General features: G+C 43.3%; 1 protein-coding gene across 1 annotated transcript in view; it reads left to right on the top strand.

Annotated features, from left to right (window-relative positions):
* Positions 1–2,120: 2,120 nt before the first annotated feature.
* LOC146182820 (presequence protease, mitochondrial) overlaps positions 2,121–19,039 on the top strand; it is a 187,102-nt gene continuing 170,183 nt past the window's right edge. The window contains exons 1-9 of the mRNA XM_084608927.1: positions 2,121–2,336; positions 2,444–2,537; positions 2,614–2,720; positions 6,817–6,968; positions 7,403–7,517; positions 8,222–8,318; positions 13,216–13,376; positions 13,553–13,682; positions 13,760–13,848. Of these exons, the coding sequence (XP_084465053.1) occupies positions 2,293–2,336; positions 2,444–2,537; positions 2,614–2,720; positions 6,817–6,968; positions 7,403–7,517; positions 8,222–8,318; positions 13,216–13,376; positions 13,553–13,682; positions 13,760–13,848 (989 nt within the window). The 5' untranslated portion in view covers positions 2,121–2,292. The remainder of the gene's footprint in view (positions 2,337–2,443; positions 2,538–2,613; positions 2,721–6,816; positions 6,969–7,402; positions 7,518–8,221; positions 8,319–13,215; positions 13,377–13,552; positions 13,683–13,759; positions 13,849–19,039) is intronic.

Here is a 19,039-nt window from a genome sequence, read left to right as displayed (position 1 = left end):
CACACACACACACACACACACACACACACACACACACACACACACACACACACACACACACACACACACACACACACACACACACACACACACACACACACACACACACACACACACACACACACACACACACACACACACACACACACACACACACACAGAAGAAAAACAATATAATTTTATTGCTTGTAGGGGAAGTTAATGTAATTTCAAACTAGCACTGGACTGCATATTTAAAACACATACGATATTCAAGGTATCTACAGCGCCAGAAAGGGCATTAGAAGTGATTTGCATGAACCTAGGTGATTTATTAGCGCAACAAGAAAAAAAATGAGAAAAAAGTGCAATATTGTCAACAACACTAATTACGCAAACAGCGTCTGAGAGTCATCCCTTCAATCAAAGAAAGGGTTTATTCATTATCTTTTTTTTTTTTTTTTGTCAGCTGCCGCAGCTCGCAGCATTTTCTATCTCGCATGCTCAGTTATTTTGAAGATGTTTTAATTTTTGTGATCATCCTGCTTGTCGAATTTCTCTGCAGTTATATGATATCTCCTCTCTTCGCATTAGCTCTGAGTTGGAAGCTCCGTACACAATTTCGTTTCCCTGACATGCTTCAGAAAAGCTGTTATCAACGCTCAATTCACATGATATGAGAACATTATGCGCAACAAATCATTGCCGTGGCAATTAACCGCTTAATGACAAAAGTCTTCTCAACAAGCAAAATTCCTCGCCCTCGTGGCTCGTCTATTTCCTCGTCACGAAAGTACTCAAATTTCCTTCGAAATCAAATTCCGTTATGTAGATCAGCTGTCCCATTTGCGCTATGTAGTGCACTGATAGGCTCTTGGAAACTTGCATGCTCTCTACTGGCATTGCTGTCGAAACACACGGGGCAGCGCGATTAAGGTGCTTTCTCTTTGGTATATATAATGCCTTTTGCGTTCGAAATATGTGCCAGCAAGAAAATAAAGAGCCTTGCTACCCGAACTATCACGAGAGTACTTGAATATAGTTCCTTCAGAAATTGTTCACTTCGAAGTAAGTTCTCTGTTATGTGAAGAGTTTGTGCCCACATTTTAATCCCAAGGAAGTCTATCATTGACACGAACAAATGACGGACTTCCAATTCGTTTCAGTAGGCGTTGCCCTCGGTGCAAAGCATGCAGGCCAGCATGAAGAGGTCTGATGTTAAAAACGAAATATAGCAAAAAGCTTTGTCTTAAGAGAGGACGCGATAGCGCGCCTTTAACGCGGTCTCTTCGTTCCGCCAATTTTAGGCATCTAGAGGTTGGCACGCAGTTGGCAAGCTTACGTCTATTTGTTTTTGATATTAGAGTAAAGACGCAGCATCTTTTCGGCGCACACCCTACGTTTACAGTGAATAGCATAGAATTGAAGGCACACATGTCGGCAAATTGGACTTAAACTGAAAAAAAGGTGGATGCTAAATAAGGAGCGAAAAATTGCATGACAGTGAGCTGAACGCTGCGGAATGAACGGCTTCGTCATAATTTAATGCGAAATGACTTTCGCGTCACGATATCGCGTAATAAAAAGAAATGAAACCGAAGAGCAGAACGTTACTAGAACGCTGGTTTTGGCGAGCAAGTCGACAACGCTGTCGCACTTGTTTCACGGCATTAAATTTCGCATCACACAAACGCGTTCACTGAGGTAATGCATGCCTTCGAATCCGAAATTGTCATAATGTAGTCATAACTGCACTACAGCCGTGTTGAGTGCAACGGCAGCACTTAATAGCTACGTGTATGCCGGCCGCTTCATGCTTCCGCGCCGCGTGTAGCAGACGACGCGCCCGGCAAGGAGCAAGAGTTGACTGCAGCGCCGCTAGTTCACGCAACCGTTACCGGGGGCACCTCTTCAGGCGGAGCTGTGAAACTGAGTTTGTTCTAATAACGTCGGGCTCGGGGTGGTAAAAAGGGTGTCCTCACCCTGAAAGCGGAGGCGAAAGACGAAAGACAAGGCAACTTAGTTGGTAGTGGTATTGGTAGCGGTGTAAAGCCTCTAGCGGCGGCGTCGGCAGCGCCGCTAGCCACCCTAGCGACTAATGGGATGTTTTCCCTAGGTGCGTTCCTTGTTTTAACCTCAAGCATTCGTTGTGTGGAAGCTGGCTGTTGGGATTCATGTGCAATCCTCTCTGTAACCGGCAGGGCTGCTTCGCACATGGTTCCTTCGTAGATGAGCACGCGGTTCATTACAGTGAATCGTTTTAATTGCTGCGCCTTGACTAATACCCTAAGACATTCCGCCCGAGGCTGAAAGATGCTTAGACGCTTGTGTCCGAATTTTAAGAAGTTACAAGCACGGTAAGACGCCTTACGTATCGGTTTCCGCATACTATTGCTCGAGAGGTCACGGGCATCTTGAAGTCCGCATGTTTGCGGTGTATCCTGATTTCGTGTTTTCGCTTCAGGACAAATTTGCAACGATGGAATCACACAGCTGCGGTCAAGCAAGCCTTAGAATACAAGACTGGCGACACGATCGCAGGGTATACCGTGCGTCAGGTGAGTGCGGAAGAGCTCCGCAGTACGGATGCATGCGCACTGGTTTTAAATGCCACTTTATTTTCGTTTGCTCCAGGTTGAAGAAGTTAAGGAGCTGCATCTTGCTGCTGTTCGTCTATTGCACAATAAGACGGGCGCTGATTTTCTTCACATCGCTCGCGACGACCGGAACAACCTCTTTAGGTGAGGGATGAGAGTCTGTAAAACCAAGAAAAAGGGCGTTTTTCCTATTTGCCTAGCTGAGAGCGAGAATGCGTCCGGGGGACCTGAATAAACTGTTGCGCTCCTAAACCAACGCTGTTATACTCGGGGGCAGTAGAAGTTCAGAGCGCGAGGCGGCAGCTTTCGTGGGCGCGCTGTTTTCACGCGCGTAAGCTGACGGCTCGCGTTCATAACGTTTACCGTAGAACGACTTGAAATTGCCCCGTAGAAAAAGTCAGGAGCTAAAGTGTTACACGGGTGTACGCAAGTCTGCGCTAAAATTACTGGAACAGTGGTAACACGCCACTGCTCCAACAATGATAAAGCATTGGTTCAGGCCTTGAGTGAATGGGCCGGAGGGGCTGATGAAAGCTTGCAAAAGATGGAGCAGATTTAGTTTTAGGGACATACAGGTATGCATTATGTTTAAGTCTACAAATATTACGAGTACTGAAAAAATGTGTGCACAAGGATGACATTTGTGTGACTTCATTTGAGAGTAAAATTTTTGGCATGATTTGGTTGCATCATATGAAAAACAGGCAGACGAATGACCTGTAGCTGTTGAACATGGTATTAAACTGGAGGACCAGAAGTTGGGTTAGTTATACATTTAATTTGTACAGTGGCAGTGTAGTGGACAATAACCAAACATATAGAAAAACAATTCTCTGTGCCTTCCATACCCTTTAATTTCAATAGTGTGAGCATTGTAAGTGGATACATCTGCATGTTTGCTTTGAAAATCATGTCCTATGATTGCAAGGATACTGACATCTGGATGAGTCTGTGCAGCAGCTTTTTGCTGAAGTAAGAAAGAACAAGGGCAAGATTTAGGCTTTAGGTTTAGCACTACCTTACTTGAGGTGATCCTCTATAACTTGCGCCCACATTCGGCTACTCAAAGCCACAACCAGTAGGTATTCCATCTGAGGAATGGTTTCTTTCCAGAGCTTCTTGCAAATGCTTTAGCACTTCCTCAATTCAGGATGGACCTCCTTAACGAAGTATAGACACCTAATTTTTGGGTTCATGTTTTATTCTTTGTAATGATTCATGACGTTACTGTTCACAGATCACTACGTGATATTTGCCTAAGACTGCTGAATGATTTATAATCGGATTTATTTTCTCACCTGTTGTGGTTTCAATAGCAGAGAAATGCCTGTGATGTCAAAGTCATGTCTAGGCCACATGAGAGACAAAAAAACAACAGTGATATTATTGTTCTTCAGTTATTATAAGTCACTACAGTGCTATAACCAGTCTGCCTCAAGAACAGGAATTGCAACACGTGAAGAAGCAATAATCATATCACTGCTTTTCCGATCCCTCATGTGACCTAGATTTGTCTTTGACGTCGTAGCTGTTTCAGCTGTTGGGCTGTGGGAGCCAAAACAGGTGAAAAAAAAAATTAAGTCATATATTATTTACAGGTCGTAGGCAAAAACCATGTGGCAAACCATGTGCAGGAATGTCTCGCACATCACTGAGAAGAAAAATGCAACTAAAATTTGATGTGTATGCTTCATTAAGTCCTGTCTGCATTTAGCTGCTCAGGGCTTTGAACAGGTACTCCATATAAAGAATGGTGGCTTTGTATGGTACATTCTTGTAGGCGAGAGGAGCAGCTGCTGAAATGTCGTAGTTTTGACAGAGATTCACAGCTTTGATATGAAATGGGGAGTAGCCATTTAGATATTGTATCATACTTCCTTGGCCTTTCCTTGCCTTGAAAAAGAGTGAATGGTAGGGATGTGAGGAGCACAGAAATGATGGAAAAGAAGCCTGGTTTGCACCCAGAATACCAGGCATTAGAGTCTGCTCTGTTGTGGTGTCATGTATATGGGCCATACATTGTGATGTGTAGATGCAAGGCTCAGAGAGTACTTTTCTGTAGTGGACTCTGGACTGAGCATACACTTGGCAATTTATTGTAAGTGTTGTGGGTGCATGACAGCATGCTCAGCGGGCATGCAGGCATTGTTTAGCATGTCTGTGCACGTCTTCTGTTTTACTTCGTTCCTGTCTTCCTTGTGCAGGCACACATACCTTTAAATGAATGAACTGATTCTCCCAAATAAAAGTACTGATTCTTTAATAGGTGTGATAAAACAGCAAGAGAGATCACACAATCTTGAAATATTCAAAGATGAAAGGAGAGTGGCATCGACCATACTATCTCATTGCTGTTTATCATAGGAGCGGAGTTCTGTTGTTGGCGTTCAAAATATATTTGCTGCCTTGCAGCGCACATCCTGCAGTGGATAGTTAATACTTGTGGTTTTCTCATGCATATTCTTGTCTATTTTCATGCTATTTGCTTTTTTATAATTGCAATCATCAAACTTTCATGCCCTTCCAGTTTTTCATATTTGTGCTGTTTTAAGAAAGCTGTTAATGATTGCATTTATTTGGCAGCTTGTAGCAATAGTCTTTATACATTCAAAATTAAAAAAAAAAAATATTTGTTTGTGTGTATGGATTTATCAGCGTGGCTTGCTTTTGAAAGTATTTTATTTTTTCAGAATTGTTTAATATAATTTCGAAGTACAGAAATACTTTTTGCTTCTTGTCAGTCCCGTCACAGTGGCTCCGAGGTTAGGGCGCTCAACTATTGAGCCAGGTGACCCGGTTCTGATCCCAGCTGCGGCGGCTATGTTTTGCTAGAGATGAAATGCAGGGTGCCTGTGTGCTGTGCGATGTCACTGCATGTTAAAGAACCCCAGGTGGTTGAAATTATAGCCCTCCATCCCTCATAGCCTGGGTTGCTTTGGGACGTCGGACCCCACTAACCAAACCGAACTTGTAAGTGCACAGGTTGCCTAACAAATGTTTGCTCACTTTTGAAGAAGTCGAGGAGGTCAATTCTAAACTTGGGTTAACAAATCTGTAATCATGGATCTGAGATATGGCGCTGTTTTTCTGCATTATTACTGACTTTATTTTCCTGTGTATATATTTTGCGTTTCTGTGAACAGTACATGTGTGTGTGCACTCAGTTCTATTTTTCTATTGAAAATTAATAATTTTTTCCCATTTCAAGAAACCTGTTGTTGAAGCAAAGTGGCTGCATTTTTTTCTTATTATGCAGGTAGAATTCTAAATAGCACTTAGTAACAAAAGCTTGGGCAGAAAGTCAGTAAAGTTGCAAAAGCATCAATATTCACCTCTGATGAAATCTCTTTTTGCGATAAATTATGGCATTTATGAGAAAGCTGTAGTTGATTGCTCTGTGTGGACATACTACTTTCGGTGAGGTTTAATTGGAAACGAATGTAGTCACTGGGCCAGCATTACCAGTTTCATCTGAACTGAACTTGCCGAGATATTTTGTTGAATTGTAACATTCCAAGGGAAATATGTTAGTTTCACTGCTCATGCACCTTATTATGCTTTTGATAAGATTAGTAGCGTACTGGCGGGTTAAAGGCTTGATTTTCTTTTTATAAGTTATAACTGTTGTGTTATTCTCCTATAATTTTGAGTAACTTTTCTCGAGAGAGCAATACGTATATTGATTTAAGAGGAACTTGCAACTTAACATGTCTAAGCACTGAACTGAAACTTACTGTTTTGCTGCTTGCATGTCACATCTTTGTGCACAGTGCATCAATTTATCACAGCATATTTCACTTGAAATTTAGTGGTCACTTTATTAAAACTATCTTCATACAAGATGCAGCAGTTTGCACAAATGACATGACAGAAGGACATTGATGAGTTTGCATTCATGGAATTTTGTAGTATTGTGCCATGTAACTAACCTGCCTTCATTTGTAATGTTCGCCTGCTTTTGAGTCACTGAGAAAAACATGTTCTCGAGCCTATTATGCAAAGAATGTAGAGAAAAAAAAATGCGTAAAGCAGGATTGATTATTTTCTCGGGTCTTAACCAAGTGGGTCGTATGCAAAGTCAGCACAGTCTTCAGGGCACTCAAGCAGCTAAGCCTGTTCATACACTGGTGCTTTTGCACTCTGCCTTCCTTCGACACAAAGAAGTGATAGCGTCACTGCAAAAGAATATTGTCTTGGTATATGATGCAGTGTGTTGACCATTCTCAAAATTTTTTTCCAGTGTGGCATTTTCAACACTGCCGACGGACAGCACAGGGGTACCTCATATTCTTGAGCACCTGAGCTTGTGTGGCTCACAAAAGTACCCCTGTCGAGACCCCTTTATGAAGATGCACAACCGGTCCCTGGCCACCTTCATGAATGCTATGACTGGCAAGTTTTCACTTGGAATACCTATTTACAAGCATGTGGCTGCTTTTGGAGGTGCACTGTGCTTGTAGGCCTAGTAAGGTGTACCATGTTAACAGGCTAACATCTGATGGGCCAGTTTTCCAGCCAACTGATTGGGAGTGGGCCATTCTTGGACATCAGCATTTCTGGCTTTATATCGGAGATCAGCTTGTAAATTCCATTTTCTGCAACCTGTTGTCGTCGTTGAGACTTATGTCGTAAAGTGGTGTATATTTGAGGCAGCTGGGCACGTGAGGTCTTCAAAATGGAGCTATAAAGTAATTTCATTACGGCTATTTAGGAAGCGATTAAGTGTGGGGATACTAAATAAAACCGAGCACATATTTGGCCTTCATTATTTTGTATCTGTGCACCAATTAGTTGGCTGTTTAGAATCTCTCTTCCTTTTTTTGCAGGCTGTGATGTGACGTTCTATCCATTCTCGACACAGAACATCAAGGATTATGAAAACCTCATGCGAGTTTATTTAGACGCAGTGTTTTTTCCACAGCTTTCAAAGTTGGATTTCATGTAAGTTGGGATTTTTAAATAAAACTTAAGATGAGAGATTGAGTTAAGTGTGATTTTCATTGGCTTTAATTTAGAACCTGTTGCTTGGTGCATGCTAACATCATTGTATTTCTTTATTTGTTAGTTTTCAGTCACTTCAGTCAGTGCGCCTTGTAATGCATGTTGTGAATTGCAAAGCTTCATCACAGCTTGCTTTGTTCACATCTGTCCTTTCTGGGAGTTGTTTTTCTGTGTAGTACGCAATATGCTTGCTTTGCGATGGCTAGTTTGTGCATAGTTTGTGCATATCTTAAGAGTATCAACTTAAATATCTGAAATACTGCACACACGCTGCCTTTACTTGTGAGTTTCGAAAAGCATACTGCTAAAAAAAAGGGTAAAGCAATTTTTATTACATATAAATATTATTATCATATCTGTGTGCCTGTAAGGACTGGTATTGATATTAATTTTTCTTTTACATCTTCTACTTTCTTTATCCTGTCTCTTCTGTGCAGTCATTTTATTTCTCTCGTTTTGTGCATCTCATGACCAATCTCTTCACTATCCACTGAAATGGCCAAGAGATGCTAAAATGATTTTGTAGATTTTTTTCATTTATCTTTCTGAACTCTTTTGCTGGACTTGTACAATTAGTTCAGTCTGGCTGAGTAAAAACAGAGAAATGGTATTTCCTTTTAAATGGTACTTCGTGCATATTGCAGGCAGGAGGGATGGAGGCTCGAGCACACTGATCCTAAAGACAAGTCTACGCCCATTATCATCAAGGGCGTTGTGTACAACGAAATGAAAGGTGTCTTTGTAAGTGCAGCTGAAAATATGAAAGGGTTTTTTATTTTTAACATGCATAACAGGTGTCTGGCAGTACCATACGCTGCAAAAGTTACAATTAAAATATAAGATTTTAACATGCTGCAGACTGTCAACTGTTACACTTGCTGAAGAGCATAATGTTATTTTTTGTCAGCTAATACTTTTTAAACGTGCGCTCACCGCTAATCCTTCACTAATCACCAATTTTGGCTGTATGGAAGAACTTCATGGCCAATAGTACATAATCTTCGTTTTTATGGTTGCATTTGTTGCTTTATAGGTATGGCGAAGGAAAAAAAAAAAATTGAAACCTTAATATCTCCCGTTAAATCCCATCTTATAAATGGCTTACACGTGCTGTTGTAGATGCTATGACGGAGCACCAGGCAAAGCTTTTATAGTGCAAGTCATCGATAAGTGGGTTAATAGTATGTGTGGTCTTGGCTGCCACAGAGACGATGCAAGCAGTTCGAGATTTTTCACTTGACACGAGTTGAAGAGTACACACAACCATGGCTGTGAAAGAATTGGGCAGTTTAATGTGCTAGTGATTGCCTTTCATTACCTCATTTCACAGTTACAGGAGAGTTGTGGTGTTTGGAATAATGCGATTAGGCCCAGTGCCCTGTAGCTGTGAGTGTACTATGGAACACCTACTTCTGCTTGAATCGCTGTACTTTGATTGGAGGTGCTGGTTGTGACCTCAACAGTGTGGTACCTGCCAGTACGTTTTGTCGCCTCATTCAATTTGATTTTGTTATAGATGGGGGGGACAAAATCACTGAGCAAACCGTGCACGTGCCATCAGAAGTCTTTCATTTCACAGTTTTTGTTAACAAACTGTTACTAGGTGGAGATGAACGCAAGTGTTTCATTAACATCACTAGTGGCTCTTATAGCTTTAGAAAATGTACAGTCATCGACAGAAGTTTGCGAGATGCAGATTCGCAGCAAAAATTTACTTCCATGAGATTAGGCAAGACAGGCAAATGAAAAGCGTAGACACTTGAAGAGATGTGTGCTCTATCCACTGGAATGCGTACCAGTGAATCCAGGCAACACGGAAATAAATCTTTTTTGGTGAATTTAAATTTTATACTTTTGTCTGTTAATTATGTTTATTGTTCATGACTGTACCATTTCCTCGATACCTTTGCGCGATAGCATATTGGGCCAGTTCAGCCAAAAAACCATCGCCGTACCATAGAAACTTGTTGGAAAAAATGTGTGATTCAATAAAATAAATTTGATCCCATCGGGGTCCCTCTGCATGACAGCCGGACATGCAACGCATAGGCCACAGACGGCTGCCCCCACTAATACCAAGCATATTAGAGGGGCACTTATGGAACAGCTTGAAGTGCATATGACTTACTAACATGTGTTTGAGATATGTACTGGTGATACAGTAATGGTAATTTTAATAATACAAATTTAAATAAGAAAAATTTGACAAGCAGTCACAGAATGAAAAGGCAGTGTTAAAGGCGCTTAAGAAGCTTAAGCGTCCTGCTAATTTTTGTGGTCACTTTTATGTGCTCGTGGTGCTGCACGGTTGTGGCAGCATATTTAGGAAGGCTCTGCTGTGGAATATTACCAGTATGTTATGCTGTTTTGAGCATTACAAACTTGTGAAAGAGCGGTAATTTCCTTTGTTTATTTTATGACACTGCAGGTTTGTTGCAAGAATGGTATGTGTGACAAATGGATATGAACCATTAGTACATTGTAAAAATATTTTGCCCTAACTTTATCGCTTTTTACTTGAGTAATTGACTAATTGTTAGTGCTAGTGCTTGATTTTGTTTGTCATTAGTGTATGGTTGTGGTTAGTTGCTGATTTAGTACTTCGGCATCACAGTCTAAAAGTGATGCTTTACAAATCAGACCTATAGTTGAATGAAGCGCTTTGTACGGGATATGCTTTTTCTATTTTGCCATATGTGCAATCAGAACTAAATATACAGCTGATCGGGCACTTATGTGGTGCCTGCCTTTTAACCCGATAGCGTTAAAGGTCACATTACTCATAAAATCTGGCATTGGCGTTGGTGTCGACATTGTGAGTGGAATACAGTAAAACCAGGATATATCGAACCCAGATAATTTGAATTTCGGTTATGTCGAACTCACGGAATATTCCCTTGATGATCCCATGTAAAAGTATAGGAAAGCTGTGTCGTATATCGAACTCGATTTCACCGGTTGTTCGATATATCGAACTCCGCACCACGCTTTGGACGGTGATCCTTCCCCAAAGACAATCGCATCACCCTCGGCCGTTTACCGCGTGAAGTTTTCAAGCCGCGCGCGGAAGGAATGAGAGGGAGCAGTTCGGCGACGGTTGGTCTAGGGCATGCTTTCCATCACCACCCTTCCCCCAGAGGTGCGGGCATCTGCGGTGATCACACTGCCGCGCTAGCATGTGACGTTTTCAAGCCATGTGCGTGAAGGAACGAGAGGGAACCAATGCAGCCATGGTGTTCGGGAGAGGGGAGAAACGTGATAGAGTGAAGCGCAAGGGTGTGCCCACTCTTCTGCTTAATATAATAATGGTGGTGAATAGTGGCTGTTCCTGGCCCTATGGAGCTGGGACTGGTAGGTCAGTGCCGCTTGCAGCGGGGGCTAGCCTGCCATCGAATTTTTATCTGTTGTAGGCCGTCATTGCACCCGCCACCGCTTAGGTGGTGGACGACGGCTGTTGCAGCGCGCGTCTTTCTCTCCCTCTTCTTTTCCTTTCTTCTCTACTTTCTCTCTTCTGTCCGCACGAGGTAGCGGAGGTGGCTCAGCTACAGAGCCGGTAGCAGGCCCGTGCATTTTATTTTCCTTCTTCCTACAGCCACAACAACAACAACAACGAGGCAGCGGAGGTGGCTCAGCTACAAAGCGAGTAGCAGGCCCGTGTATTTTCTTTTCCTTCTTCCTACAGCCACAACAACAACAACAATATAATAATAATAATTGGTTCACAGGAAGGGAAAGGTGCAGTATCTGTCACTTGTTTCTGTGGACACCTGAACTGCACCATAAGGGAAGGGAGGTAGGTGGGAGTGAAAGTGGTAAGAAAGAGGAGCAGTAGTAGAGGACTACGGAGTAATTTCGACCACCTGGGGATTTTTAATGTGCGCTGACATCACACAACACACGGACGCCTCTTTGTTTCGCCTCCATTGGAACGCAGCTGCCGCGGTCAGGTTCGAACCCGGGTACTCCGGCACAGTAGTCAGGCGTCTTATCACTGCACCACCGCAGCGGGACAACTCTTCTGCTTCTGCCGAACTTTCTATCTCCTCTTCCTCTCTCTTTCTTGGTCTTCGTTCGCAGCAGCACGCACTACGCATGCACGGACAAGCTAGCTCGGGCTGTGTGTTGTGAACGCTCTGCGCGCAGCTGCTGACGTGCGATGCACATCTCATGTCGTCGTGCTGAATTTGCGTAAGCTACGGCGGCTGCGGACGCTAAGAAGCGGCAGTTCTTTTTCTTTTTTGCGGGAGTCGTTCATTCTTGCAGTCGTGCTGAAAGTGCGGTGTGAGTATGTTATGGCGGCTGCGAACGTTAGGAAGCAGAATTTTGTTTTTTTCTTTTGGGAGAGTCGTCCTTACTTATGCTGAACGTGTGGCATAGCATAAGCTGTGGTGGCTGCGGACGTTAAGCAGATGACAGGTTTTTGTTTTTTCGAGAGTTGTCCATTTTTACATCTATAAATCAACGAAAGCATGCGGTCAGCTGCGATCGTCACACTGACTTTAAGCATTGTTCGTTTCAAACGGCATTTGCAGCTATCACTCTTCCCAGTGATTTTGTGGCAGTGGACTATGCCCGCCCCAAGCACGGCGTGATAAATCGAACCAGGCTTGTGCAATCAAGCCATCATGCTTACTCTGCCAAGTTCGCTCCCTGCCACCGCAGGATCTATCAAAAGTATAGTGAAAAGATGAACACGCTGTGATGTTATCGCTGTGTAGCATCTTGGTGCGCTGCCAATAAATGAGTGTGGATGCGATGGTCAAAACGGGGACGCACCACCGAATGCTTTTTTGTTTGTTTTTTTCAAATTCTTGGGGGCAAAAGTGGGGAGGGGGTTGATTGCGCGGCAAATACAGTATCATTTTTTACGATCGCAAGTGGTGTCTCAAGGCGATTTTTGTATATCGAATTATTGATATATCGAACTATTTCGCGATCCCCTTCGAATTCGATATATCCGGGTTCGACTGTATCATGGGCATGGCGCTGGCAGGTGGCAGCTGGCAGGTAGAATTGCTGGTCTCTGATTTTTTTTGATGGTTTGTGTGAATTAACGAGACCACATGGTACCAGAAAGTTGTGAGGAGCTGCCATTTTGGGTTGTCTATTTGAAGTGGAAAGGTAGAATAAAGAATGAACCTTCCAGTGCTCTTTGATGCTGAGTCAAGCACGTTACACCTAGGCTACACAGGCACGCTCACACGGTGTGCTTAAAATGAAGCTTTATATGTCAGGGTGTCCCCTACTCTATCGCGTCGTACACTTAAGCACGGAGCTTAAGTGTCCCTCATAATTGTTTTTTATTGCTTTATCTATATTAATTTATTACATGGCTATCAACCTTTACCAGTGCAACTACAGTAAGCACTTTGAATGTTGTGTCACTCAGTGATAGATTTTATGACACATGTTTTTGTGTTAAAACCAGGTGATTATGCGCATCTGGTAGAATTGCCCATTTGTGTCTTGCATCTGTGGCTGAACTCAACTCCTCAACTCACTGCCACGAAGTCAGTTTTAGAATGGCTTTAGCTTTGCCACCATGCGGTGTGCAGAACAGTTTGTGTCATTGTGTCCTCTTGCACTAATTTGAACTCTCTTACTGGTGTAGTAAATTTGATTCCTGGCTTCTTTGCAGTCCAACCCGAGCAATGACTTTAATCAGGCCATTGTCAACAAGCTGTGCCCAAGTGGCGTGTATGGTCATGTCAGTGGCGGGCACCCACTGTCTATTCCGGAGCTTACCTGGGAGCAGCTGAAGGAGTTTCACAAGAAGCATTACCACCCCAGCAATGCCAGGTCTGTATGCCATAGTGTATTGCTGGTAGTAGTGGAAACTGAATTCGTTCTGTTTTGCTCCCTTATGGTTGTTGTGCACTAAACACAAACTCATAATGTAGGCTTTGGTCTTGGAGGAGAAATTACTTTCAGCCTGTGCTGTGCGACTGAAGTCCTTTTTTGTCTGTAATGGTCAGATTTCTAACCTATGGCGACTTCCCCCTGGAGAAGACACTGTCATTGATTGAAGAGTTGGCTCTGTCAAAGTTTGAGAAGGTGGAGAGGAGCCACATTGTAGTACCACCAGAGCCAAGGTGGCAGGAACCTGTGAGCAGCTTTGCTTTTCTGTTTTAAGCTTAGCTAGCTTGCTTTGCATGAAACTAATCAATGGACGTACACTGCAGAAAACGGCGAACATGACCTGTGTACCAGACCCATTGGCTGCAAATCCTGAGAAGCAGTCGACAGTGGCAGTCACTTATGCCATGAATGAGTGAGTTTACTTGTTTCAGTGTTATGCTTGCTTTTTCATTTTATCTTTTTCTTCATTTTGTTAGCGTTTCTGTGACACATTTAGCATGTGTCATCTACTTGTGGTAATTTTGTGACAGCACTTCACTCCTTATTACAGCTAATAATTAGTTGATATATGTACTTCTGTGTGAAAGGGTGCCAAAGACCGTTTCAGTCATTATCTGGTTGCTTCCAGTAACTAGAGATTTAAGCTAGTTGATTTATATGTGTTTACCATCCCAAAGCACCTTGGGCTATGTGGGATGCCGTAGTGGATGGCTCTGGACAATTTCAACCACCCGGGGTTCTTTAACGTGCACTGGTATCATGCAGTGTATAGGTGCCTGATGGTTCGTCTCCATTGAAAGGTGACTGCCGCGGTTGGGATAGAACCTAGGTCCTCTGGCTCACTAGTCAAGCACCCTAAGGTGCCTAGGCAATGTTCACTGCAGTTTGTGCGCAAGATATTGATTCGTGAATAAAATGCTTTCCCTGTGCACTTGATGTGATTAGGAGCATCGTCTGTAATGCCTTGGTACAAGCCACAATGGACAAGTGTCTGGCAGATTTTTTTTATGGTAGCAGATACCTGCTTGGCTCAGCTTTTAATGAGACAGTGTTAAAGGCCCCGTACATAATGTGGTAGGTTACGACTGCATGCTAATGAGTATATGTGAGGTAATAGAGGCATGATTTAAGGAATTAGGGATTAATCGAGTTGCTAAGTTCCCGTATGGAAATGAGGATTAGCAATGGGCACCACAGACAGGAGCCATTAATGCTGTGATGTCATATCCTTAACCCTTTGACTGTCAAATACTGTATCCTGAAAAAATAATCACCCCCAGTGTCAAATGTTTTTTAAACGCTATGTGTTTAGCGCAGTACCCGTATGGCAAAAACGCCGCGGGGCGGAATGTGGCGGCAGTACCCATACAGCAAAAACAGTCAAAGGGTTAATGGTGGTGCTTAAGTGTTCATTTTTGTTTTTTATTGTGTCAGCATAAGACCGGTTGGTAGAGATGACATCACTGATAACTTGTTTGCTGTGTTTCTTGATATTGGGAGTGTTATTCCTTATAAGACAACTAGCTGGTCAACTTGCCCATCACAAAATTATCACCACATGTGATGATAGCGAGTTATACCCTTTGCAGAGGGGTACAGCTCGCAGAGCATGCTGAAAAGCAAAGACAGGCAAAACAGAGGGGCATCAGCTTACTTACATCTGACAGTCTCTGAGGCTGTCATTTTGACTACTGATTCAAAAGTAGTTGGGGATCAAGTTAATGTATTTCTAACGTTTTATAATTTAAGCGATGGTGTTTGGTTTTGAATTTTTGTCTTGAGTTATCAATGTTTGATGAATGCAAGGCGGTTCTCAAGGGCTCTCGAGATTCGAAGTAGGCATTCGCAAACCTCGATCGAATCGATCCCCGTTAAGTTCAGTGTTTTTTGAAAACTGCCTTGGTGGCATCGGCGGATCTCCATTCATTTCTATGAGTCTATGACAGCTCAAAAGGCATTAAAACTGCTCATATGACAAGGGCATTACTATGAGCAATTTGTGTTTTCATTGTGCTCTTTTTAGCAAAACCGGCTCATGGACCTTGATAGGTCGACCATTCCTAATTTATCAACTTAGACTTGCTTTGCATGGGGATTTAGAGTCTCTTCAAATCAAGTTGTCATGGCAAAAGAGAAAAGAATAGAGCTTTGTTATGCAGTCTGTTATGTCATGTGCAGTAGTTGACATGATTACCGGGGGCTTCTGCATTTTGCAAACAAATGAAAGCTCACGAGAGCAGCTAGATGACTTGAGAGTGTCTTACTCACCTTCTGTAATGCATAATGAGGATCAAAATTCTCTTTAGTATTCTTTCGATACTCCCTGGGTGATCATTACGAATGTGCTATCTTCCTGTGAATTTGTTTTATCAAGTTCTTTGCTGTTTTACTCTAAGTGAAGTATGATGAAATCTGATGTCGTGCATGCTGCCTTAGAGTCAAGCCCACTTATAATGAACTTGACAGTCACATGGATTTTGTTCATTGTGTCCAAAGTTTGTATTAAGTGGACTTGCCTTATTTGAGCCACAAAAATGTAAACTTAGAGAAAAGTAATGTTTATCCTTAAGGAGTCGTATATGGATATTTTTTCTTCAAAGCAGACACTATCATGCTGCTTTCTAAGCTCTCCAGCGTGATCATCTGGTTGAGGCACAATCTAGGGACCAGCCAGTTTACGAAGGCGGTAATCGCGATAGCAGATGAAGTGTTCATGGCATCCGTTAGATGCTTTACCCAACCGGGGTATGGGCACCGTGCAGGAATAACTCTCGCCGCGAGAAAAAGCTTTTTGTAGTGGCCGGTGCGTCCGGCCGCGCCGCGCAGACGCGGCAGATCTGCTGTGCATGGGTCGCATTTGCCATTTGTTCTTTCTATTCGCAGCATTTTATGGTCACAAATGAATTGCTAAGTTGCGGTCGTTAGGTTGCTGGATTGCACACATTTTCACTGGCCTGATAAAATATTTTTCACGTCCCCAAATAAGCTTTACGAAGCGAAGTGACGCTAAGTTTGGATCGTTGCTGTCTAACAAGCAGTGAGCTGGCAATCATGCCCGGATTTGCCACGTCCAGATCTTCCGCAAAGCGTTTTTCCCAAAAGAGGACACACTACCTTCACCTGTGTTAGCAGTCTTTCTCAACTTGTAAAAAAAAAAAAAAAAAAAAAAAGAAAAGAAAAAGAAATTGGGCAACTCATAGGCATCTGCACTATCTGCATAGTGCCAATTGGCATGCCCGACAAATGGAATGCATGTCTACTGGGACCGCCGTGCGCGCCGAGTGGGCTGCGCTCGTGGATGCAGTTGATCATTGTGTAATTTTTGTTTAAGTTGTCCTGTGGCCTATATTTCCCTGTCTACGATAGCTTGCATGAGCTCCAATCTTATACGAGGTACTTTGTCAGGTGTCGATACACCTTTTGCCTGCTGCCCCCAAGTTTTCATTGCTTTTGTAATGCAAACTAAACAAAAATGTGTAAAAAAAAGAACTTCCTTATCAGACGTCGAAGTACCAGCTGTCCGCTTCGCCCTCCTATGTTGATGTGATTCATAATGCCCCTGTCTGCCATTCCATACACTTTATTCATTTAGTTGTGTTAATCACATTTCAATGTCCACTGAGCTGTTGAACCTCGAATGATGAATGAATGAATGAACGAAAACTTTATCGGTTCTTTAAGTAGTAGTAGCGGTAGAGGACGGAGTCTTCGTCTTGAAGTCTGTGTCCTCCTTGGCCGTGAGTGGGCCCCTAGTCCAGGGCTCCACTGAGTCGGGTCACCTCGCTTGCGTGTGCTATGAGTGCCCTTTGGGCCTCTAGCTCGCAGCTGGTGAGCCGGCTCTCCCATTGCTCCACGCTTGGTGTTTTGTGTTTGTGAAATGCTTGATTCCTTTCGCACTCCCATGTGACATGATATAGTGTTGGTTTTGCTCCGCACCACAGACAGTTGGCGCTATACTGTGTTGGGAATATCTTATTTAATCTGTACAAATTTGGGAAGGAGCCTGTTTGTAGTCTTCGCCATCCTGTGGCTTCCTCCTTAGATAAATGTTTATGTGGTGGGGGGTACTGGAATCATAGCCCCTTATATAGGTTTAGTAATTCCGAATAGCTGTCCCCGCAGTTAATCTGGGGTTCCTCCAGGGTTAGTGACGTTCCTGCTCGGCTAGTCATTTCTCGAGCTAGGTTGTCTGCCCCGATCCCTGCGTGACTCGGTATCCAGATTATGTTGTGTATTGGTCATTCCTCAGGGAGCGGACCTGTTTCTCATGCCATACTGCTCCATCAAGACTGGTAACTTTGGTAAACGTTTTTTTTTTTACTTATTCGTGGACGCTCTGAACAGATCTTGCATTCGTTGCACGCCATCCTGCTCCAAACAATTGGTTGAGCGGCTGGCTGTCACCTGTTACCTTTCCCTGGCCTAACTTAATTTTGTGGCAGAGGACTTGAAAGTACGGCAAAAGAAGCAATAAGTACCGTTCAAAAAAAACAACAACAACAAAAAAAAACAAAACAGACTAGCACTCAAGTCGGGATTTGAGGCAGGACGTTCTTTCAACGAAAGAGAAAAGTCTGCATGCTACAATCCTTGACAGAGAGGAAAACATGCATGTGTATTAGAAACCGTAGATCGCTTGTTGTGCCGTGCTGTAATGGAGCGTTCCATTCTCATAGCTGTCGTTGTATCAGTGACCGCATGCGCGAGCACCGCGTAGACATAGCGATCAGTATGAATCTGCCATCCTTTCCCTTATCGTCAAGAAAAGTGGCAACTGCCTCACCAGAAAGACAGCTAAAGCTTTTCAAGTCTTCTGCGTAATATAAGTGCCTGCGGCATTGTTAGCCTGGTAATCATTCTCAAGTTTTCAGGCTTTTCGCTTTGTTAATTTTTCTTTTCATTCTTTTTTCTCCTCTTCGGCTCCAGCTTCATTAATTCGTATTTATCTCCCATACTCTTTCCATCCTTCTCCGCCGTTGAATTCCCGCAGCTCTCCTTTTTTTTTTTTCTCAGCTAGTCCTGTTTGGAGCATTTGAGGCTGGCTTTGTGTAGCGGAGGCGAAAGGCATGGAGGCACTCTGGTTTTGTGTTAAGCTGTACCACACGTGGGAGGAAGGGTTTTGCCATAATTTTTTTATATTTTTCTACATTCTTGCCATGTTTTTGTATCTCCCCCTTCCCCTTCGTGTTTTTGCTTGGCCTTTTCCAACTACGCGCACTTCTCCTTCTGTCGTCTTCCATTTCTCGTGTTTCCAGCCTAGAAATCAACGCGCAGCAGGCAGCCAGTGCTCGTCCCTGTCCCTCTGTCTCGTAATAAGGGAGTAATTACTCATTGGCATCCACCCAAACGCAGCTATACGGCTACAAAGGAAAGCTATACAGCATTCTCAGAAACTTTCTCTCTGTCTTGTGTCGTGTGGCTCCCGCATTGTTCATGCTTCGCTACATCACTCCAGCTGGCCGAAACTGCCATCATTTCGTTGCGAAGACCCTGATTACATTCCCATGGCTGCCTATATCAAGCGCACGCCGTGCCCAGGTGGCCGCGCCGGCCACTACAAAAATCCTCTGGTGCCCTCTCGTGGCACTGCATGCTTGCCGCGA

Source organism: Amblyomma maculatum, chromosome 7 (assembly GCF_055883805.1).
Source record: "Amblyomma maculatum isolate TAMU_Amacu chromosome 7, ASM5588380v1, whole genome shotgun sequence".
Classification (NCBI taxonomy): Eukaryota; Metazoa; Arthropoda; class Arachnida; order Ixodida; family Ixodidae; genus Amblyomma; species Amblyomma maculatum.
This window is presented reverse-complemented; position numbering and strand designations above follow the sequence as displayed.